At 43.6% G+C, this 25,077-nt stretch overlaps 1 protein-coding gene across 3 annotated transcripts in view; it reads right to left on the bottom strand.

Moving 5' to 3' along the window:
* The window catches only part of Tmtc1 (transmembrane O-mannosyltransferase targeting cadherins 1), a 211,626-nt gene that overhangs the window by 33,893 nt on the left and 152,656 nt on the right, over positions 1 to 25,077 (bottom strand). For all 3 annotated transcript variants that reach the window (XM_052175329.1, XM_052175330.1, XM_052175328.1), the window contains one exon: positions 11,020 to 11,163. In XM_052175329.1, coding sequence (XP_052031289.1) covers positions 11,020 to 11,163 — 144 coding nt within the window. The remainder of the gene's footprint in view (positions 1 to 11,019; positions 11,164 to 25,077) is intronic.

Here is a 25,077-nt window from a genome sequence, read left to right on the forward strand (position 1 = left end):
GAGAAAGTGGGAAAGAGCCTTGAACTCATTGGCACAGGGGGAAATTTCCTAAACAGAACTCCAATGGCTCATGCCTTAAGATCGTGAATTGCTAAATGGGACCTCATGAAACTGGAAAGCTTCGGTAAGGCAAAGGACATAGTCAATAAGACAAAATGTGGCAAATCCTCAATGCCTCTGCTAAATACCTTTCATTGAGATGAAGGCAACCTACAGATTGGGGAAAAAAGACTTCACTAACTTCACATCCAATAGAGGGCTAATATTCAAAATATATAAAGAACTCAAGAAACTAATCACTAAAAACCAAAAAACCCAATCAAAAAATGGGGTATAGAACTAAACCGAGATTTCACAACTGAGGAATCTCAAATGGCTGAGAAGCACCTAAAGAAATGTTTATAGTTCTTAGTGATCAGAGAAATGCAAATCAAAATGTCCCTGAGATTCCACCTTATACCAATCAGAATGCCTAAGATCAAAACCACAAGTGACAGCACATGTGGTGAGGATGTGGAGAAAGAGGAATACTCCTCCATTGCAAACTGGTACAACCACTCTGGAAATCAATCTGGAGGTTCCTCAGAAATTTGGAAATAGATCTACCGGAAGACCCAGCTATACGGCTCTTGGGAATATACCCAAATGATGCCACATCATGACACTGAAGCAAGTGTTCTACTATGTTCATAGTGGCCTTATTTGTGATAGCCAGAACCTGGAAACAACCTAGGTGTCCCACAACAGAAGAATGGATATAGAAAATTCGGTTCATTTGCACAATGGAATACTACTTAGCTATTAAGAAGAAGGACAACCTGAGTTTTTCAGGCAAATGGATGGAACTAGAAAATAACATCCTGAATGAGATAACTCAGACCCAAAAGGACATGTATGGTATGTACTCACTAATAAGTGGATGTCAGCCAAAAAGCAAAACAAAACAAAACAACCAAAAAAAAAGTATACAGTTCACAGAACTCAAAAAGGTCAACAAGCTGAAGTACCCAAGTGAGGAGGCCTCAGTTCCACTTGGAAGGGAGAACAAAGCAAACACAAGTGGGGAGAGAGGGACCTGGGAAGGAAAGTGGATGAGAGGGGGAGGGGCAGGGAGGAAAGGAGAGGAGGAGGGAGAGGGGGAGGGAAAAGGAGTGAAGCCCTGAGGGCCAGCAGAAAGAATGGAAACAGGCTACCTAGAGGTTGGGGAATCCCACCAAAATGCACCAGAGACCTGGAAGGTGAGAGATGCTCAGGACTCAAAGGAAGGGATCTTAGATGAAATGCCTGACAGTGGGGAGAGGGAACTTCTAGAGCCTACCTCCAACAGGAAGACAGGGTATCAAATGAGGGAGAGGGGACCATCCCACAGTCACAACTCTGACCCATAATTGTTCCTATCTGAAAGAATTACAGGGATGGAAATGAAGAAGAGCCTGAGGAAAAGAAGGTCCAGCAACAGGCCCAAAGTGGGATCCAGCTCAAGGGAAAGTCCTAAGGCCTGACACTATTATTGAGGCTATGGAGCACTCATAAAAAGGTACGTATCATGACTGCCCTCTGAAAAACCCAACAAGTATCTGAAAGAGTCAGATGCAGATATTTGTACCCAAGCAATAGACAGAATCAGCTGACCCCTGTTGTTGAATTAGAGAAGGCTAAAAGAAGCTGAGGACAAAGGGAATCCTGTAGGAGGACCAGCAGTCTCAATTAACCTGGACCCCCGAGATCTCTCAAACACTGGAACACCAAACAGGCAGCATACACCAGCTGATATGAGGCCCTCATCACACATATAGCAGAGAACCGCTGGGTCTGTGTTCATTCAGAGATGATGCACTTAACCCTTGAGAGACTGGAGGCCTCAGGAAGTTTAGAAGTCAGGTGGGGTGGGGGGTGGGGACATCCATGTGGAGACAGGGGCCTGGGGAGAAGATATGGGATGTGGAATAGTCGGAGGGTGGACGGTGGGGGTGAGTAAAATAGAGAGTGTAAAAAATTAATTAATTTTACAAAAAGGAAAAACACAAGTAGAAATTAGATCTTGCTCAGAATGTGAAGATCTTGCAGCTCAACACCTGTGTTTTCACAGGGAACTTGATTGTGGCTGTGCTTTCCCCTTGTCAAGTAAAAGCATGCCCAGAGGGTCACTTCCCCAGCTTCATCTCAATGAGAGGTATTTAGCAGAGGCATCGAGGATTTGCCACATTTCCTTTCAGTAATTAGAGATGTGCTATGCTTGTTAATTTACAAAACTTTCTGGATTCCTGTCTGCAGTTCCACATTCATCTCAACAGAAGCAGCTGCTTGCTTTAAGAAAGAATTGATACAGGGGATGAATTTGGAAAGTGTGAGTAGCAGATACGAAGCTGGTAACTTGTAAGCAGCACTGTAGTTCCTCAAGAGTACATAGCCATTAACACAGAGACCCTTAACTGGTCAGTTTATAGTGAATAAATATCATGAGTGCTTCAGAGTTTTGTCTGTAGCACACTCTTGCCTTCAACACTCAGGGCTCTGTGTTGAAGAAGGGGTAAAAAGACTGTAAGAGCCAGAGATGGTAGATGATATAAGGAGAGAGTGTTTCCCAAACACAATAGGATCAGTGCATCAATAAACTCATGATGATTATATCAGTATTCACAAGACCATGCAAGCTGGGACCAGACAAAATCCCAGCACAGAGTTGGGGAAGTGGGCACAAAGTATCTTGAGCAGAAAAAAATAAATAAATGAAAAAAAAAAGTAGAAAGAAAAGAAAAAAGAAAAGGAAAAGGAACCCCACCCAGCCTGCTCATGTGGAGTGGAGGGTGGACAGCAGGCGCCCCTCTGAATCACTGAGCTTCTGTTACTGTATCATTGTGCTCTACTGGATGAAAGGTGAGGCTTCCCACAAGTGAAGATGACTTTGATTTCTACTTTTATGGCAGGAGATAGCACCAGCTCTTCTGAAAAACCGGTATATAAAATTCAAGCTACAGCTACTGCAGAAGATGGCCTTTGTGAGCACAGGCTTTCTGGGGCTCTGCCTCCCTACACAGGGCGGGAAGGACTGCTGAGTGATTGTGGCTAGTGCAGTGGGCAAAAGCATCTGGGCTGACGGCAGTTCACACTTATTTTTCTGCTTGACTTTTATAAAATTCATACACAACAACCTATAAGACACAGTCCTGTCATATGACAATGAAAACTGGAAAACTGATCAATTCAAACCTCACTGCTGGGCTGGGGAGATGACTCTGTTGGTAAAGAGCCTACAACACAAGTGCAAGGACCTGCTTGCCGCTTAGCAGATAAGTGTGATATCAAACTTGTATTTATGAACTGATGCTTCCCAGAGGAGGTTAATGTGGACATGTCAGAGAGGAGGTGAAGACATTGCTTTAAAGAGAGCTCATGAAGGAGTTTAAATAACATTCATCCTGCTTCAGTAAGCATTCACTTTGAGGATCCACTTTGCTCTCAGCATTTTTGAATGGCAGGGTATCGCAGCACTCAGGAGACGGAGACAGGTGGATCTGGGGCTCTAGGACTCACTGGCCAGCTAGCCTAGACTACGAGGCAAGTGCCAGGGAAAAAGAGGTTCTACCTCAAAAAACAGTAGACAACACATGAGGCTGACCTCTGCCCTTCACACTCATGCACATGTGTCCTCACATACATACACGCACCAGATACAGACCACACACACAGCACACACAGAGAGATTCTCGTTACAGCTAAAATTCAAGGACAAGATCACAGTCACACCTCCCACCACTGACCCACGCTGCCAGACAGAAAGTGAGGTGCTGATGGTGGAAAGTCCCGAGTGTGCCTCCACAGGGCAGCAGACATGGTGGAGTCTGATATCAGCTGCACAAGGGCTGACACAGAGCACAGCTGCAGAAGCTTTGGTCCCAGTGGGGCAGATCATCACCCTGGGAGGTCACTGCATTGCACCTGGGTAACAGGACACTTGCCTCCTGAGGCTCAGGACATACAGAGCCAGTTCTGGGCTACAGATGTGTGAGGGTAGTGCCAAACCAATTATCACATCAAGATCAAAACTAGTCCAAAGTAGGATGACTTCAAAGCACATGCACATGCTAATACCTTTAGGAAATTCAAGGGGGTAAGAACATGATTCTATCACTGGGATCAGGAGGAGAAGGTAGCAGGAATTGTTATCCACAGCTGGGGGCTAAGTAGTGGATGGGTCAGCTAGTCACTGGGCTAGGTGCTGTTTCTGTTCATCTCAGCTTCAGTTGCTGAGTGACTTGGGTCAGATGTGGGCCCCAACTCTGACTGTACAGTGTCTCAGCAAAGGTGGTTGCTGCATCAAATTCTCTATCTACACTTCAGTTAGGAGACTAGAAGTCCATGTTGTAGGTAAACTACAGACTCTTACATAAGACAGCTGGTCTGTCTTCTAGTTAAGTGAAGAGATTTGAGCCTCCTAACATCTGACTATCATCTTAAGCTAGTTAACTAATGGCACAGGTAGTGTATGGCTGCCTGCCTTTCAATTCTTAGTAACTAATGCAAGGCCAAGACATCAGGCTTCATACACAAGATACTATATTTCTAGGTTAGACAGTAACAGCTAATAAATACTTCACCTTCATTAGGTGCTGGTTCCTATATTCAGTGCTTATATGCGTTATATTTAGTACTTGTGAAAAGTGCAGTTTCTAGAATTATTTCTACGTTACACACAAGCAGTTAGAGCAAACTGTTGTCTTGCAAATACGTGTTAACCAGGGATCAGCACACGGGAGCATCTGTCTGTCCTTAAAAAGGACATGGCCTGATGTTACAGAAAGCACTGGATGTCAAGGCTCTCTCTGTGGTTCATTGGCATGCAATCCTGTTCTAGTCAATTCCGTCTGGATAAGAGAGTTACGGGTGTGGTACCCCTACTGCTTCTAGTAGACAGCGTCATAAGAAAGGGGTAATCTTTCCTGTCAGTTGGAGGAAGGTAACAAGGAAGGGTGAGGGCAGAAAGCCCATGTGTTACCCAGCAGACAGGCTGGGGAGACTGGACTCTGTGGAAGGCAGAAGAGGAGGGAAGCCGGCAGAACTGACAACTAGTTCCTTAGAAGAGGAGGGGTCCTTAGGCCAAGCCTTCCCTCTCCAAGTGTTGCCTGCAGGACATAGACAGGTATAAGTACATAGCACACACACATGGCCTTCTTTCTGCCCTTCTTGCTTCTCTTTCTAGTATACAAGGAACATTTTTTTAACATTTTTAAAGTTAAAAGCTTTTGATACCCACCCTCTATTGGCTGGTTTTGTGTGCCAACTTGACACAAGCTGGAGTTATCACAGAGAACTTGAAGAAATGCCTCCATGAGACCCAGCTGTAAGGCATTTTCTCAATTAGTGATCAAGAGTGGGAGGACCCATTGTGGGTGGTGCCAGCCCTGGGCTGGTAGTTTTGCATTCTATAAGAGAGCAGGTTGAGCAAGCCAGAAGAAGCAAGTCAGTAAGTTAACACCCCTCCATGGCCTCTGCATCAGCTCCTGCTTCCTGACCTGCTTGAGTTCCAGTCCTGACTTCCTTTGGTGATGAACAGAAATGTGGAAGTGTAAGCTGAATAAACCCTTTCCTCCCCAACTTGCTTCTTGGTCATGATGTTTGTGCAGGAATAGAAACCCTGAGTAAGACCCTCCCCCAACAACCTGAATACCAAATTGAGCTTCTGTGCCAAAGTAAAACCCTGCTGGACTGACTCACGATAAAGGCTGAAGTGTTGATACTCTAAAGTACGACTGTGTCTGCAAAGAAGTTCCCAGAGACTGCGACCTCCCAGCAGACCTTAACTGGGCCACTCCTTCCTTAAGCCACGTCACTGGTCTGTACTATGGGGCTTAGGACGGCTCAACTGCAAAGGCACAGGGACAATGAAGACTGGAGGTTCCTGAGAACTCTTGGACTTGACAAGGCAGTCTGGCCTGTTCTAGAAATATCTGTGAAGGGAAAGTGGATGATAATCTTTCCAGAGAGTATGAACAAAGCCAGACTTCTTTAAGACTGCTTCCTGTGGAACTCTGCTCTGGCCTGGCCTGTGATTATCACAGCCAGAGAACTCCAATAAGGACTTAAGACTCAGGAATCATGGTGTGAGCGCAGTTGTGGGGACAATGCTCACAGACGTCCTTGTAAGTCTGCTGGGTGTCTTTTGTGTGTTAGTCATGGAGTCACAGCCACATTCTCATTTCCCACATAAAGCTGTTGGACAGCCACTGACTGAAAGGAGGACAGTGCACATGGGATATTTTCAATGAACTGTTTCAACTTTAAGCCTTGCTAAGGGCCTCAGTCAATGTAGTCTGGCAGATGTCGCTCACACACTGACAACTGGACAGCATCAGCTGGGTTTGGGTTTACAGAGGACCGATGAGCAGTGAGCAGTGAGCAGTGAGGGACAGAAACCCTGAATGCTAAGACATTTGGACTTGGTACAATGCAGTGTGCACAGGTGTTCCTGAGTCCATCGAGAGGATGGGAGGAGTAAGTGACAGATAAAGGGACAAAATAATGTTGTGTGACATTTAATAGAGGGAGTCTAACAAGACTGTGAACAGGCCATCAGTAAGGTGGTATAAGGAGAGAACTGTGCTTATTACAGGAGATCTGATGACAGAAAGATCTTGAAAGAAAACCACCACATGGAAGAGACACAGAGAAGGGCTACAAGGTGACAGTTCATAATCACAGCCATTCAAAGCTTGGCAGAAGTGAAGAGAATGGGAGAAAGGTGAGCAGGAGTAAGAGACCAAAGGTCAGAGGTCAGAATCCAGGAAATACAGAGGAAAAAGTCTGCACACTTAAAAAGTTAGTGGCGCATCCATGTTGGAAAGTACCCAACCACAGTGGAGATGGACAGCCTTGGAGAGAAGGATGAACAGACCCTGGCTGCTGACATAAAGACCGCAGTTTGAAGGGCTGGGGAAGCTGTGAAGTCGGGGAGAGCAGGCCTAGAACAAGAGTGGGGACATGGTGTGTCCAAACCCCAGAAATCTCAACCTGAAACCAGCAAGAGTAGGACCCCTCCCTCCATGCCCTGGGCCTATATGTCCTGGCTCATAAAGACCCATGGCCACACCTTTGCCCCACCAGAGATCATGTAAATGGCAAGTAGATTAGATATGACCTTATAAGGTCATATCTAGCAGCATCTAGAATTCCTCCTTATGCAAATAAGGCATCCTCAGCACCCTGGCCTGGGCCAATGATGTGCTCTCCCCCCCAAACCCATTTGTTCACCCCAATTGAATGAACTGCTCAATAAAGCTGCCTCCCAAGAAATCTGTCTCTCGTCCCACTCACTGCTACCTGCCTTCTCCATCACCCCTGGCCGGTCCGCTTTGCTTTCCCTCTCAGGTCATCGTGCCATTAAGGGAGGGGGAGCAGAGCGGCCATGACAAAGTTCACTACTAATGACTGCGTAGGAGTGAAAAGTGCTGCCTGGTGCTCCAGCCGGTGCTGATGCTGGAAGGGTGTAGAGAATACTAGGAAAGGCAGAGATGAAGACGCAGATGGCATCATGAGATGCTGAGCTAGGCTTTGGAAGCTGGAGAAGATCTACAGAGATGGAAGCATGAGGTAGGCTGAGATGAGGGAGGGACTAAGGCTAGAAATGAGGAAAGTTAGAAGTCACTACAAATAGGGCCTCCATGAGGATGAGTGGAAGACGTCAGGCCAAGAGGTAGAAGTAGAATACATCTACTCACAGCTGATGTGCTCACATGGTGGCAAGGGTCAGGAAAAGTGCACTTAGCCACCAAACTGGCATTTTGTGCCGAAGTTAAAATGCAAGGGATCGTGACTATAATTCCAGTACTCGGGAGACAGAGGCAGGTGGATCTTTGTGGGTTCAAGGCAGCCTAGTTTACAAAGTGAGTCTAGGATAGAGAGCCCCCATCTGGAAAAACCAAATAACAGGAAAACAGAGCTGAGAAGCAGTGGTCTACCATCTTGTACACACAGGCATCCCTTCCTAAAGTTAAATATGTGTAGCTGATGAAAGTGCTGGGAGGAAGTGTGCCCCAAACATTTAAACTTATTACAAAGTAGTAGTTACGCTCTGTGCCCTCACTCTTTATTCCCCTTCCTGAAGGATCTGACTAAGGAAGGCAGGAACACACAGCTCTTCCAGTCTTCACAGGGCTCACTGGACACTCTTGTACATGCTGTGAGGTTTCCGGCATCAGATCCATAACAACACTTGACCCCTCCACCCTCTGATATGGACAGAAGGTTGCTATAGCAATGGGCAGGGGTATGGCATGAGCCCTTGCATTTCTCCCCTTTTCAAATGCCAGCATCTATTTTAATTATGCATTCGCACAAATGCCCCCCCCCCCATTCCCTGATTTTAAACACCCTGTTGTGTCCTCTTGACATACTGGGTGGGGACTTCTGCAATCGTTGCCCATAAAAATCACAAGCTTTTCTCATTTATTTCTTTCTCCTTTTTATTTATTTTTTGATATTTTAAGTCTCAAGAAAACCCATTATTAATCAATATGAATTGAAAGTTGCCCCTTCTCAGTCTTCCACCACAATGAGCCACACAGACTCCATCAGAGAAGCTACAATATCTCAAGAAATGGCTTGAGAGACATGACACACAGGTAGGTAAGGCGGGGTGGGGGGGGGGTAAGGGAGCTTCATATAATTCCAAGAATCATAGAGGCGTGCAGTGAGCTGGTTGGCATTATCTGCCAGAGAAACTTAGACCTGGACAAAGAGCCATGTTTCCTTCAAAGTCAAGATTATTAATAAAGGTCAGTGCTAGCCAAGGAAAAAGCCATCTCTACATATTGTTATTGTACACTTGAATTATAGCTGCTCTGAGATGGGCTGCAAATGTCAAATATATATTAGATTTCACAGATTTAGTGTTAGAACACATGATATCTTATTTGAATCTTCAATGTTTTATGCTAAAAATATAAAGCACTGTAAAATATTAATCACACACTAAAATAATGATTTAGACATATTAGGGTTTAATTAAAGATATGATTAAAGTTCATTTTTATATGCTTTAAAGTATGACTTCCTGACATTGCATACAGTTCTGAAGCTGTTTCTACCAGGCAGCTGAGGACCACTTGACAGCTGACTGGCACTTTCCACCTGGGCCACTAGGAGGCAGTGGTCAAGTCTGCTGAGTTAAAAAGACTGAGGTTCCTTTGGCCTAAATTTTAGTGCCCTTGTTCATCAAATAGGAATGGGGAGTGGCTGCTTCTTAGCAATGGTCAGATCTGTGCTCGCCATATGCAAAGGGTATAAATTACATGCTAGTCTACAGAAAGAGGCATGGCTTTATAAAGCAAACTGCAATACCTCAAAAGCTGGCTCAGGAGAGAACCAGGGCAGGGATGCTGATAACAGTAGATCCTTTGCTTGCCCCAAATTTGCAACATTGTTTCCCTTTTCTTGGTTTCTACTCATTGCTACTGGTCCAGAAGCCCCTTGGGGAGGCAGAGGTGAGCTCAGCGCAATCTAAATGCAGATAGGCCCTGCAGTTTTCTGTATCACCTTCCTCTGTCATTTAGCAATCCGACCTCTGGGTAATGAAAATAAACGGAACTGTTTACCTCAGAAAGTCTATTAGGAAGTCTATAGGAGGCCAAGGTAAGCTTTTACACAGCTTGCTATTATGTTATCTTGGGAGCTGGGGAGCTATTTAGGAAAAATGGAAAAGGAAAGAAAACGAGGAAGGGGGTCAAAGAGCAGAGTTCAACCCTGGGTCGATGACAAGCCTAGGTCAGGGTCACAGAGCTCTGCAGGAGCGGTGGGTTTCTGACCTGTGGAATGAGATGAGATCTGGGGAACTGCTGGGTGGGAAGCCTTATGCTGATGAGTCAGCAGCTTCTCTAACTTCCTAGCAGCCTTTGCTATGTTCTAAGCACACTTTCCTATAGAGGAACTCAGATGCCATCAGAGAAGACAGAATGGATTAACATCTTCAGCTTGGTCCCCAGCAGAAGGAATCAGGAGAGAACCCCTGCCCCTGAGCCATGCTGTGCAGTGATCACTGAGCTCTGGACATCATTCCTCACAAGGAGTCTCACTCTGCAGCCAGCGATTCAGCTTAGACGAAATACACATTGAAAAGGTCTCCAGAGCCAGTGCTATAGAAGCCAGTTCCTTATGGAGACATCTGTGGGGTTTTCTACCCACGCAGTGATTTGAGGCACTCAGACACTGTAGTGCCATTCAAACCTGAGTCCTTACAACTTCACAGATGCTCACAGAGGTTCTAAAGTGAAGTAAAGGTGCTGCCTGCAGCTAGCTGTCTCAGAAACTAGAACCCTAGAACCTTCTCATGCCTTTTGATCTGTTATTATTTTATGCTTTAAGATTTATTTTTATTCATGTGTAGGTTTATATGTGTCTGTATGAGTATGCGCACATGTGTGTGGGTGCCCATGGAGCCCAGAAGAGGCATTAGATCCTCTGGAGCTGGAAGAAGCAGTTGTGAGCTGCCAAAGTAGGTGCTGGGAACTGAATTCTGGTCCACTCAAGAGCTGTACTTGCTCTTAACTATTGAGCCATCTTTGCAGCCCCTCCTGAGTTTGCTCTAACTCCAAACAAGCCTGGCGTTGTTTTTAACCTTAATCCAAACCGAGCATGAATCCTGGTCAGGCCCATCATTTCCCTCAGAGAACAGTGTATTATAGAATGTTAGCCTTGGAAGGGCTGTGCCTTATCGAGCCCTTCAAAAAGACTTACAAGGGACTAGAAACACTGGAAAGTATTTGCAGCATCCCCTCCTGTGCATCACAGCACATCCTAAGTGTCCTTGGCTATGTAACCCTTCTTAGTGTCCTGTGACACACCATCTATGGACTGATTTCAGAAAGATACCCTGAGATATATCACTTTTAACTAACAAGAAGTAGAATTAATTGCAATGAGAATGTACAAATGCCTCATTTCTAGGAAGAGGTATCAGTAGCACAATGAAATAAGGGTTTCTGGAACTCTGCAGGTCACCTAGCCAGCAGAAGCCAGTCCACTTACTTGAGGAGATTCCCCAGATTGAAAAGTGCGCGGTTGTGCTGAGGGTGGAGCTGCAATGCCTTCTGGTAGTACATCTTAGCTTCCGCCATGTCCTTTGTCAGTGTCCCAAGGTTGTTCAGTGCACTTGCATGGCGTGGGTACAGCCTGGAAAACCGAAGTGTTAAACTTGGACTTCTACACTGGCACTTTAAGCATGCCACAGCCTAAATGAACCCTGAAGCCTTCCTTTGATGGAGTGACTATGTCATATCTTAAGGGCCAAGTGCTTTTGCAGCTGAAGGCATCTAAATAAAAATGACAGAGGGAAAAACCTTTAAACTCAGGTATAAGGAAATAAACCCTGATAATGCAAGAATAAATAATATGAAAATCTACAAGGGTAAATACATTTTAGTCCTTCAGAGGCTGATTATACACCTCTGCCAAGGGATCTTCCCTACCCTGCTGGGAACTTTTACCAGTTCCTGTTCAGTGTTTATAGCTGGTGTGGGGGTCCCCTCAAGGAGGGATCTTTTCAAATATCTTTGGACCAGGACTTAAGTAAGACTGCCTCAACTGAGAAAGGATGGAAGTCACATGATGTCTCCCATAAAAAGGAACACTTGATCTTGGCCCTTTCCCTCATTTCTGTCACTTCCATTTAGCTTGATACAGGTCATAGAATCTTGAGAATAGTTCAGACACAAAATTTAATATGCAAGGAAGTAAAAGCCAGCATTCCTAAAATTCAAAAGAAATAAAAAGCAGAGTGTAGTATGTTCAGCAAACTAAATACCCAGATTAAGTGGGCAAGGGGTCAATTCAGTCTTTCATTCATTATGGTAGAACCGACTTGCATGCAGTTAGCCCTTTCTGACTGTTCTGGAGCAGACAAACTTAAGGCTGTTGCTGTTGTCACACACCCACGGAGCAGCCCTTCTATGCAAAAAAGCCAAGGCAATGCTCACTGCAACATGTTCTAATACAAATGGCATTTTGCATTTTGAAGCATTTTCTCATAGGTCAACTCATTTAAAATTCCTTGTGTAGTGTTTACCACTGGGGAAAGGGAGCCTAGGGAAAATGAACTAAAGCAGTAGATCTCTCTCTCCCTCCTCTTTTTTTCCTTTCTCTCTCTCGCTCTTTTACACACACACACACACACACACACACACACACACACACACACACACACACCACTTGTCCTCTTAAGTGTTAAAAGGCAAATTACTCCTGTTGATCCATTTGTTTTCTCAAATAATATATGCTTCACACAACCCTCAGCAAATAATTAGAACTTCTATTTAGAATATTTTTATTATTTTCTCTGAGGAATTCACTTAAATTATGATCTAATATGAACCAGTTCTTAGAGGAAGAACTGAAATCAATGCAATGAATAAAAATGTTGGCTACAGAGACAAAATGTTGATCACTGTCTTAACATCATTACTGTCAAGGCCAAAAGAAACTCCATACAAATGGCTCTCTGTGATGGTATCAGCATACCACAGAGCATGGGCTTCCCTGTCCTAGCTTCTCATCCCCTTAGCATCCTGCTACTTTAGCCATGCACTCTTTTGGTCCCTCTTCCATGTCTCCGTTGTCGTCATTCTCTCTGTCTACCTCTCTTGCTACCTACCCCTTCTTAGGACCAAGTCCAGTCTGCCGGCCAAGTTACGGTCTACTACTTTCTTTCCCTATTCTGGACTCTTTTGGGTGGTTCTGGCTCTACACTCTTCCTTGTATCTACAATAAAAATCTTCCCCTCAAACATACTTTGGAGCAATCATGTCCTCAGTGTTAGAGAAGTACACTTTATATGGGAACGAGCTAACGTCAGCAACTCTCAGGAGCCTATAAGACATGCATTCCTGATTTAGGAGTTACTGTTAGTATGGTTTGTGTGGGTATGTATGCATATATTCATGTATGTACATGTGTCTGTGCAGGGGAGGTTGCTTAGTATCCTTCTCTGTCACGTTCTGCCTATTTCTTTGAGGCAGGGTCTTTCCCCAAACCTGGGCCTAGGCTGAGAGCCAGCAAGCCCCACTGGTAAAGTCTCCACCTGCACAGCTCTGGGGTTACGAGCATAAGCAGCCACACTTGGTTCTTTATGTGAGTGCTGGGATCTGAACTTGGGTATCACACTTGTTCATTAAGAGCTTTTACCCACGGTGCCATCTCCCCAGCCTCTGTCTGTAAAGGCTCACAGATACAGCTATTTGGGACTAAAGTTTGGGCTTGTATTTTGTTTCACCCATGTATTTGAAATTTTTAAAGTTAAGGATGTTATAAGATTTTAACCTTTCAGTACCTTACCAGTAATTTTATTGTTCAAAAACACATCAATTCATGTGCTATAGTTTGCAATACTCTTCCAGAGCATACACACCTGACCTAGTGTCTGATCTTCATGCTACAAATTAATTTATTTGAAGCTAAATACCGTAAGGTTGGGATGTTTATTTTCTATTCCTTGTTGAAAAAAATTAAAAAAAAATGTGACTTGGAAAAATATACCTCTATGATTGAAGCTCAATTTCACTAGACTGAAGTATGCACAAATTAAGTGTCTCTTCAGATGTCAATAGACTGTTAATTTTGCATATTTTAAGTGCTTGGTTTCTTTTATGCCATAAATTCAATTATTCTGTCACTAACTGGCCCCTGAGAGAGACTGCTGTTCTTGGTCAATTTCTTTGGTTGTCTGAAGTGATTCGTGGCATTCAGCAACCCACTCTGCGCTCTACCTTTGGCACTGGATTCCTGATCCCTTGAAGAAGCCTGAGGGGCTAAGTATGACCTCTCACCTCCTTCTCAGTGACCTCAGTGCTGTGGTGGAGAGATTCCACCCAGGGGCTTAGCCAAGGCTCTTCAGAGCAAAAACATTTTCCCAAGCCCTCAGGAAGTGAGTCACTTGTAAATGGTTGCATTGTTCTGATTCCAGAGAGTTCACTTCTAGGGGTTGGGAATCTAAGGAGCAACACTTCTCTGCTCTTTTCCAACAGTGATGGACTTTGGGATGAGTGGCAGCGTGGACAGAGAACTGGTCCATAGGGCGAATACTGGACAAGGGGACAGACACCAGCGGCGTGATGCTGGGTATGTGTGCAGTTAGCTGCTTCTTAGAGTTTCCATGTGAATCAATGTGCTGATCCAACATCACAGCTGTACTTTGAAGGCAGAGGTAGGACCCAAGGATTCCATGCCAGGCTGGTGCTCTCCTTCCCTCAAAATGAAATTTTGCAGCATCAGAAATCACTCTCAGACTGGGAAGATAGTTAGGAAAGTCTCTGTCATGCAAGCTTGCCAGTCTGGGTTGGAATTTCCCAATACTCATGTCATAGTACACATCTGTAAACTTGGTGTTTGGGGAGCAGAAACAGGTGAATTCCTCAGGCTAACTGGCTGCTTGTTGATACAATTAGTGAGTTTCAGTGAGAAACTGTCTCAAAAAATAAGGTGAAGGGCAATGGAAAAAAAACACCTAAATTTAACTTCCAGCCTTCCACACTCATCTACACAGGTGAATGCACATTCAGGTATGTGGGAGCGCGCACACACACACACACACAGACACACACACACACACACACACACACACACACACACACACATACACACAGCATTCACCCTCTTCATTACTTCCAGGGTCCTTTCAATTGCTCTCACCAATAACATCTAATAAATGTCAAAATAACATCTATTCTTTCTTTATCATGAGCCCGGTACAAACACTTAAGCCACCTCCTAGCCATCTGTTCTTTCTGCCCTGTGCTTCCTCAGATACTAAGGCCAAGGAACCATTTCCATTGAGAATGTAGGGGTATTGTCAATTCTTCACAGTAGGGATAATTGATCTTTACAGGCATAACATAATTTCCCAAAGCTTTTCCACTTTACTCCACATCAAACGTGATTCTAGACACAATTTTAATACCATGTTCAACATTAGAAGATCATTCAAAGTCCTGTGTGCCTTCTGAATGACAGATTCAGGTGCTCATGGGACTTTGTTGTGATAACATTTCATAGCATGAACAGGTATTGGCTGGTGAGTTAACTTAGAGACAACAGTGGGTAGGCAGGTATGTTTGCATTCTTTTTTTTATTCGATATATTCTTTATTTACATTTCAAATGATATCCCCTTTCCTGGTTCCCCCCCCTTCCCAAAAGTTCCATAAGCCCTCTTACCTCCCCCTTTTCCCCAATCACCTCCTTCCCATTTCCCTGTCCTGGTATTCCCCTACACTGCTGCACTGAGCCTTTCTAGGACCAGGGGCCTCTCCTTCCTTCTTCTTGGGCATCATTTGATATGTGAATTGTTTCTTGGGTATTCCGAGCTTCTGGGCTAATATCCGCTTATCAGTGAGTACATACCATGTGTGTTCTTTTGTGATTGGGTCATCTCACTCAGGATGACATTCTCCAGTTCCACCCATTTGCCTAAGAATTTCATGAATTCATTGTTTTTAATAACTGAGTAGTATCCCATAGTGTAAATATACCACATTTTCTGTATCCATTCCTCTGTTGAGGGATATCTGGGTTCTTTCCAGCTTTTGGCTATTATAAATAAGGCTGCTATGAACATAGTGGAGCATGTGTCCTTATTACATGCTGGGGAATCCTCTGGGTATATGCTCAGGAGTAATATAGCGGGGTCCTCTGATAGTATCATGCCCAGTTTTCTGAGGAACTGCCAGACTGATTTCCAGAGTGGCTGTACCAGCTTACAAAATCACCAGCAGTGGAGGAGTGTTCCCCTTTCTCCACATTCTTGCCAAGGCCTGTTTTCTCCTGAGTTTTTTATCTTAGCCATTTTGACTGGTGTGAGGTGAAATCTCAGGGTTGTTTTGATTTGCATTTCTCTGATGACTAAGGATGTCAAACATTTCTTTAGGTGCTTCTCAGCCATTCGATATTCTTCAAGTAAAAAATCTTTGTTTAGCTCTGTACTCCCTAAGCTCAAGTCCAAGTGGATTAAGGACCTCCACATAAACTATAGAAAAGAAACTGGGGAAGAGCCTTGAGCACATGGGCACAGGGGAAATTTTCCTGAACAGAACACCAATAGCTTATGCTCTAAGATCAAGAATTGACAAATGGGACCTCATAAAATTACAAAATTTCTATAAGGCAAAGGACACTGTCAAAAGGACAAAATGGCAACCAACAAATTGGGAAAAGATCTTTACCAATCCTACATCTGACAGAGGGCTAATATCCAAGATATATAAAGAACTCAAGAAGGTAGACTCAAGAGAGCCAAATAACCCTATTAAAAATGGTATGTTTGCATTCTTAATAACAACTTTCAGCTTAGGAGATCATAAGGTGTTGTGGTGGTTTGAATATGCTTGGTCCATGGAGTAAGTAGCAGTATTAGCAGACATGGTCTTGTTGGAGTAGGTGTGGCCTTGTTGGAAAAAGTGTGTCACTGTGGGGGTGGGCTCTGAGACCCTCATCGCTGCCTGGAAGCCAGTCTTTTCCTGTTGGCCTTTTTAAGAGTTGCCTTGGTCATGGTGTCTGTTCACAGCAGTAAAACCCTAACTAAGACAAGTGGGAAGGACACATTTTCTGAATGTTTATCTTGACCCCTGGGGATCATTACTGGCATACAACTTGAAGTAGGTAGGCTGTGGAATATCTAGCAATACCCAGATCAATTCTGTACCAGGATGAGCTATTCTGCCCTCATTGCCCACAGTTCTCTGAGAAGCATCACTCAGTATGGTGGTGCTGTTGTTAAGTATTCTGTGACTGAGGTGCTAGACACTGTCATCATGCAAGCTTCCTCTCCACAAGTATTTATCAAGCACCTACAGTTGGCCACACCCTCCACCAATGGTCCACAACAGCTAGACAACCTGCCCTTGCTGCCAGGCAGTAGGAGACAGACAGCAAGAGGAAAGAGTGAGTTTGGGGAGCATGGAGAACATATATGACTGGGTCACCTTGTTCCTCAAGGTATCCACAGTGAAGATTTCAAAGGAAGGACAGTGCTAATGGGGACTAGAGCCTGATGATGGAGAAAAAGGGAGAGAAAGGAAGGTGCTGTGAAGGCTAATGTTATATTTTAAGTTTTAATTACTTTGCTTAAGAGATCTATACAACAGAAATGCCTCAAACCTCTAAGCCTCATTTGCCCAAGTACTGATAACTTTCTGGAATGCTGGGGGCTGTTCAGATATGATAACAAGCCACAGTGTTTTCACTTCCATACAGAAGGTTGGTTGTTCCAAGTGCACAAGATGTGCTTGATCATATATACACATATCCACACATGTAGGAAATATGTCAGGATGTATATGTGCTCCTGACTGGACAAAGAAGGGAAGTATGTACCCTTGTGGGTTTTGCTTTTATAAGTACCTGACTAATATAATTTGGGGCCATTCTCTGAGAATCCTGGGTATGGACCTGGCCACTGTCCATCTTCCTGGCAAGTATTTAAAAGCTTACTTCAAATTTACCTCAAAATTGTGGTAGTGGTGGTCTTATTCTTACCCAGCAGGATTAACAGTGTTCTTTCTGAACACAGTCCATTAACTGAGCTTTGTGAGATTTCTGAGCCCTTGTAACAAATTCTAAAAAAAAAAAAAAAGTGAGCAAGACAGGAGTCAGGTAACCTCTGTTCCTCCATAACATGAACTTGTTCTTGGAATGTGCTTTGCTGCCCCTTCCAGGTGTAATAACAGGAGTGAGTTTTACTTCAGATTACCCATCTTCTTACCCATTATTATTCAGACAAGGATATTGTCCTTGTGACTGCTTATAGCCTAAACTCATGTCACCTTGCCTTTGTGACTTGCATGCAGCTTGAACGTAAGTGTACTTGCTCATATGACTCTGTCTAATCCCCAGAATGCCCTCAGAATATAAATTACTTGATGCTCTGATTAAGGTTGACTATTACATATGCCTTTAGTCCACCTCATTTTTAGGCTCCACTCTCCCAAGTTCAAGCTGCCAAATAGATGGCGGTATTTCACAGAAAGGAAACAAGGCCAAATAACTCAGGGAAGCAAAGTCTACCAAGACGCAGTGGAAATGGGCAGGCTCTGCAGAGAATGTGAGGATCTGGGTGAATAGTGCAAGGAGCTGGATGTGGAAATGCCCTGCAGCCTGCCAGGCAGGTGGCTGTGATAGTGAGAAGACAGTCATACAGAGATGCATCTGAGGGCTGGTCAGCACGAAGGGCAACAGGACATGAAAGAAAGTGAAGGCCCAAGAAGAAAGCCCAGAGAAAGCGGGGGAGCAGAGAACTGTTTATAAAGGGTTTGGAAGAGGGAGAAGACCCCAAAGAAATACCAGCTAAACCAGCAGCATGTACCACCATGCTAAAACCCAACCAGGTAAAGAAGGGTGTCCAAGTTGAAGATGGGGGTGGGTCAGGAAACTCAAGTGATCCAGTATTGCTGGGAGGTAGCTGGTGACCTCAGCGAGAGCAGTTACAGGGATCCTGGGGAGAGGTCTGTGGGAGCAGAAGGGACACAAGGAAGACACTGTAGATGTCTAAGAGATTGTGTCACTGGGAGGAAAAATGAGAATAGAATCAACAGCCCACGTTGCAGTCAGAGAAGAAATGGAGACAAGCTTGTGTGCAAGTTTGTTTAAAACTGGAGCAAATAAAGAATATTTACAAAGCAACAGAAAGTGCCAGAAGAAGGACAGTAACAACATCAGAGTTAAAGAAAGGATTGCTACTCATATTATTTCAGTGCTGGATATTATGGAATCCTGAGCAAAAATTAAAGAAGCAGAGCGGGAGAGATACACTGGTAGATAAAACGCTCACTGCTCATGTGAAAAGAGCAGAGTTTGGATATCCAGAATCCACATAGATGTCAAGTGGGTATAGAGAGACAGGGAGTCCTCAGGGCAAGCTGGCTGGCTAGACCAGCTGTATGACTTCTGTGAACCCAGAGGTCCAGGCTCAGTGAGTAACTTGGACTTTGTCTCAGTTACTTTTATATTGCTATGGTGAGACACCATGGCCAAGTCAAATTATAGAAGAGGAATTTATTTGGAGCTTACAGTTTCAGAGAGAGTACATGACCATCATGACAGCAAGACAGACAGGCATAGTGCTGGAGCAGTAACAGAGCTCACATCTTGAGACACAACCAGGAGGGAGGGGAAGGAAAGAAGGAGGGGGAGAGGGATAGGAAGATTGACTCTGAATAGTCTTTTGAAGTCTCAAAGTCCACCCACAGTGACACACCTCCTACAACAAGGCCACACCTCCAATCCTTTCCAAACAGTTTCACCAACTGGGGAACAAATACTCAAATATTTGAGATTATGTTGGCCATTCTCATTCAAGCCATCACAGACCTTAAGCAAGATTCTAACCATTAGTCTTAGGCTTCCATACCTGTACCCACATGGAGGAACTGGCTCACTGGCTTCTGGACGCAGCAGGAACAGCTAAGTTTAAGTCCTGATGCAGTCTGCTGTGGACCTCACTCTCCTTCAGGGATGGCCGTCCTTGTGAGAAGCTTCAACCCAGGGAAGAGGTTCACTAGCACTCTGCAGTCATCCATCTGTCTCAGGAGGTCTAGATTTAAGCTTGAATCTCATTTGAAAGGATTCACCTCACAGAACCATTGAGGGTAAGGTTTGAACAAACATCTGGATATAATGGCCCAATTGGTTAAGTGTCCCCGTCACAAGCCTATCTGGTGGCAGGAGGAACAGAGGCCTGAGGTAAATCTCACATGTTTGTTAGAAACTACGAGATATCTTGATAGCATTTACAGTCTTTTAGCTTTTACCCTATACTTAAATTAGATTTTATAAACAGTTGGGCAATTTAGACAGTTTAAAATAGATACTTATCTGGGCATTGTAGTTGTGGTAGTCTGAATAAGAATGGCCTCCACAGGCTCATGTATTTGAATGCTTAGTGGGATAGGAAGGGTGACGGGTGAACATTTCAGTTTCAAAAGCCTATGCCAGTAGTGTCTCTCCCTGCATGCCACCATGCTCTCTCCTATGATAAGAATGGACTGGCCCTTTGAAACTATAAGCAAGTTGACAATAAATTGCTTTCTTTCATAGGAATTGCCTTGATCATGGTGTCTTTTCATAGTCATAGAACTATGACGAAAACAGTGGTAGACAACTATAATTTCATCATTTGGGAGGCTAAGGTAGAAGGATTGTTCCAAGATCAAGGACAACCCATGCTACATGGTCTGAGTAACAGGTAGAATAATAGGGGTGGTGGACCTGGTTACGATTTGCTTTTGAAGGGCATCTGCTGAGTGATTTGGACATGACTTTAAGCCTGCTACAGGAATAATAATGAGGTGGCAACACTGTCATTATTAACACAGTCAAACTCCATTCTGATGAAAGGCTATGAAATCTAAGACACTTCACATTTTGGGTAAGAGTTTCCTATCCTGTAAAAGCAGCAATACTGGGCTATTCACACCACCTTGTTCCTCCTTCAGTTTGGAGGCACTCATTGTCAGCTGCCAGGAATGCGGACACTACCAAGATGATCTCTCATCTCCACAGAAACCTGGAGTGTAGTGTTTTGCTGGTAAAGGCGTGTTTAGATTAATGTCCACTCAGGACAGCTTTCAGGCATCAGCCCCGCTGCAGCAGTCCTCAGGGTCAGTGACCCTGATGCGGCTCACTGCATCCCCACGCCCTTATCCTCCACCCTGCTCTCCGCTTCCTTCCTGTGTTTATGAAAGTGCTCTGGATGGATTTCCTGCATGCAAACCTCTGCCCTGGAGTCTAACCCTGGGAATCCTCATCTAAGTCAAATGAAAGTGAGACATGGGGAGGAAAAGAGACAGCATGAAACTTTGCTGAAGATAAATAATGACGCTTTCGTTTTGAAACTAGGTTGATAACCTGGCCATAATTTTACTAAAATTCAGAACTTTTCTAAACAATGTAAATTCCTTAACATTATTATGAATGAGACATAATAAAATCACATACATATATGTATATATGTGTATGCTTGCATGTGTAACATTTATGTGTGTATAGTATGTATGTATCTATGTATGAAGATTAAGAAAGTAATTTCTTCTTGGTTCATCAACAGGAAGAAACAAAAATAATTTCAAATACTTCCTTGAAATTAGAAAGCTCTTTATATCTTCACAGATAAAAATACCATACCAGCCAAAGAAATCATCTCCCTGAAGCTAAACCTGGCTAACAAACAATATTAAGATTTTAATTCTTTCCAGAGACACAAGATGTCATGATCACAAGAAAGACATTTGAAATGCTTCCTCTGGGCAGAGTATAAAGCTTTTAGAAATACTTGTTGACTGCTGATATTTAATGATCGAACTCCAGCAGCTTATAAACAGCATTGTAAAGGAATTACAATGAGCTAGTGCTCACACACTAGAGGCATCAAGAACGGCGGTTGATTAAACATCTTAGGTTTCCTCAGACCCAGATGACAACCATGCTTCTGTAATACTTATTCCTCTGTAAGTTCATTTCCCACAGACAGTCATCTCAGTTTAATGGGATCTCTCTGTAGAATTCCAGTCATCATGTTTAGGAGGAAATACAAAGAACTACGTCAGTGTTCTCCTGCCAAGTCTCTACTATACACTGAACAAACTGTGTTAGATTTTAATTCAATTCCTTCCTGTGCATTAGACAATCAAATAGTGGATGAATGTATTAGTTCCTCTTCTTCTACATGTGGTAAAATACCTGGCAGGAGCAACTTGGGGGGTGGGGGTGGGGGTGGGGTTTAGTTTGAGAAGATAAAAATGTATCATGGTGGGGAATAAGGCTGCTAATTCATATCTACCCCAAAGGGTGATCCAACTTCCTCCTTTCCCTTTTCCATCCAGCTGAAGACCCCAGCTTGTGGAGTAGTGGCAGTTGCATTCAGAGTATGGCTTCCCTCCTTGGAAACACCCTCAGAGACACATCCAGAAGTGGCTGTCATCAATGCCTTAGGTGTTTCTTAACCAGTCAAATATCAACAATGGAAATTACCTGTCACTTTAGACTTTTCTTTTGTACAGGAAAAAATTTTAGTTGGCCTGATACTTCCTGTGGTAGTTTGAATGAGAATGGCCCCCATAGGTGCATATATTTCAATGCTTGGTCCCTAGTTAGTGGAGCTGTTTGATTAGGAAGTATGATGTCCTTGGAGAAGGTGTGTCACTGGGGCGAGCTTTGAGTTTTCTCTCTGCCTTGTGTCTGTGAATCAAGATGTGAGCACTTAGCTACTGCTTCAGTGCCATGCTCACCTGCCTGCTACTATGCTCTGTACCATGATGGTCATGGACTTTCCCTTTGAAACTGTAAGCACCCTCAGAACTGTTTCTTCTTTAAGCTACCTCAATCATATCTTCGCACACAATAGAAGAGTAATTAAGACAATTTCCTATGAGCACACCCTGCCCCCCCCAAAGAACCAGGCTATTGTCACTGCTGTTGGTTGCTTACTATAATAGATGGTAAGAGTCTAGATGTATCTAGATGGTACAGATATAACTTTGGATGTAGCACATGGAGAGATCAAGCTGGAACTGTCTTGAAAACTTCCTCCTTGGATCCTGTTATATCACTCCTGGGCATATATACCCAGAGGATTCCCCAGCATGTAATAAGGATACATGCTCCACTATGTTCTTGCAGCTCTATTTATAATAGCCAGAAGCTGGAAAGAACCCAGATGTCCTTCAATGGAGGAATGAATACAGAAAATGTGGTATATTTACACAATGAAATACTACTCAGCTACTAAAAACAATGAATTCATGAAATTCTTAGGCAAATGGGTAGACCTGGAAAATATTCTAAGTGAGGTAACCCAAGCAGAAAGGAATACACACGGTATGTACTCACTGATAAGTGGATATTAGCCCAGAAGCTCAGAATACCCAAGATATAATTCACATATCAAATGATGCTCAAGAAGGAAGGAAGGAGAGGCCCCTGGTCCTGGAAAGGCTCGGTGCAGCAGTGTAGGGGAATACCAGGATACGGAAGCAGGAGGGGGTTGATTGGGGAACAGGGGGGAGGGCTTATAGGACTTTCGGGGCATGGGGAACCAGGAAATGGGAATCATTTGGAATGTAAATAAAGAATATATTTAATAAAAGAAAAAAGAAAAAAAACCCTTCCTCCTTGCAAGTTAGATTTCTAAGTTTCAAAGATGCTATCTAGGCTGTTGAGGGAGAAAAACCCATGAGTGGAATTATTCTGTGGTGAACTCTGCCCACAATACTGACTGACTTTCCAGGCAAGATATGCTCACTTGGTGTAATAGGAACCAAAGGGATATTGGTGTAATCAATCATTTTGGACTGACTTTAAGACCTTTTGCACAAGAAAGAATTCATGCCCAGTGCTATAAACCTCATCAAAATGTCCACCTGAGTGGTTTTAGAGTAGACATCATATCATCTGACTGCATCTGACTGGGACTGTGGTGGCTACATTTTATTGTGGGTTTACAAGGGAGCCAATTTTGTAAAAAGAGTTGTCTAGGTAGTAGAAGGTTACAGCCCTCTGTCAGGGTAGAATTGTGCACATTGTTATGTGCAGAAGGTTCCATGGATAGGAGAGTCTTATATCTTCCTTCTTTCCTTCCTTCCTATCTGTCTCTCACTCCTTTCCTCACATCATTCTCTTTCTTTCCTTGGGGATGGGAATGAAAGTTAAAGCAATTCTTTACCATGTAGCCATGGCAGGCCTACAACTCACTATGTAGACCAGGCTGGCTTAGAACTTCCATTGGCCCTCATTCCTCTGCCTCTGGGATTTCAAGCCTGTATCACTTTGCTCAGCCAGGAGTCTTTCTGATTTACCTGGACAAAGGCAAACTTTAGTTTCTGTCCCAGGTGCTGGTTCTGACCAAGAGGGTTTAACAACATGAATTTACCCATGCAGGAGATTTAAACAGTGAAAAGCATATCCCATAATTACCCCTGCAGTAAGACTATGCTTTAAAAAGCCTATTAATTATGCCACCAGATCTCCAGACAGCCTCTAAACCAAGTACATGTGTAGGATGTGTACAACTCAGAGACTCAGCCCTCTACTCCCATGAGCTAAACTAGATGACTGCAAATACTCAGATGTGTCTATTAAGTTTTTTTTTTTACTTAAAATATTCACTGCCTTGAAATATTTTACAAAAATAAAGGTGTAGGGAATGTTGTTATTTCTAAGGCAATTAGGTAAAAATTAGAAATACTAAAAAAGGTTTTGTTAAAAAATTTGCCACTGATTTGTGAAACAACTGTAAAAGACTAGAGAAAAAAAAGCTCAGGTAGAATTCTTGAATAACTGCAAGTGTTTTTAATTTTTATTCTACTCTAAAATAACTAAACCATTAAGGGTACATATGGGTGGGTACCATCATTGCAAAGTCTAATCCACGGGTTCCTAAGGACTTTTTTGTTTGTGTTACTAGAAGCCTGGTGAATGATTGTACAACCTGAAGGAGGTAGTGCCTCACTGAAGGAAGTAGATCACTGGGTGTGCTTTGAGGTCTATAGCCTGGATGTACTCCCCCTCTGTTCTCTGTCCCCTGATAATAGACAAATTCCATTGCCTGTGGGGTTTACATGGTCATTTCAGTAGTGTGTGTGTGTGTGTGTGTGTGTGTGGTGGTGGTGGTGGTGGTGGTGGTGATGGAGGTGGTGGTGGGGATTGCAAAACTGATCCAGACCCTACTGCTTCCCCAGTTACTATCTTCCTTGCTGTAGTAAATAAGGAAAGCATGAGATACTCTAGGGTTGAAAGAAAGGAAGGGCCATCGGGAGGAGATGAGTCCCTGTCAGCAATTCCCAGGAAGGAACAGCAGTGCTGAAGTATGGGCAATCTTCCAGACACCAAGGATAAACAACCGTCAAGATGATGAATGGTCCTGGGACTTTCCTCTTTTGTCTAACACAAAGAGTGACAGCTTACTTTAAAATAGAAAGTAAAACACTCACATCCGCTGAAGGTCCATGGAGAGGAGGAGCACATGCTAAAATGAGATTTTAAATCAGAAATATTTGGAATCCAGACTGAGAGCATTAAATAATTCACTAATTTCAGCGTTGGATTTACA

This window comes from Apodemus sylvaticus, chromosome 2 (genome assembly GCF_947179515.1).
Source record: "Apodemus sylvaticus chromosome 2, mApoSyl1.1, whole genome shotgun sequence".
NCBI lineage: Eukaryota > Metazoa > Chordata > Mammalia > Rodentia > Muridae > Apodemus > Apodemus sylvaticus.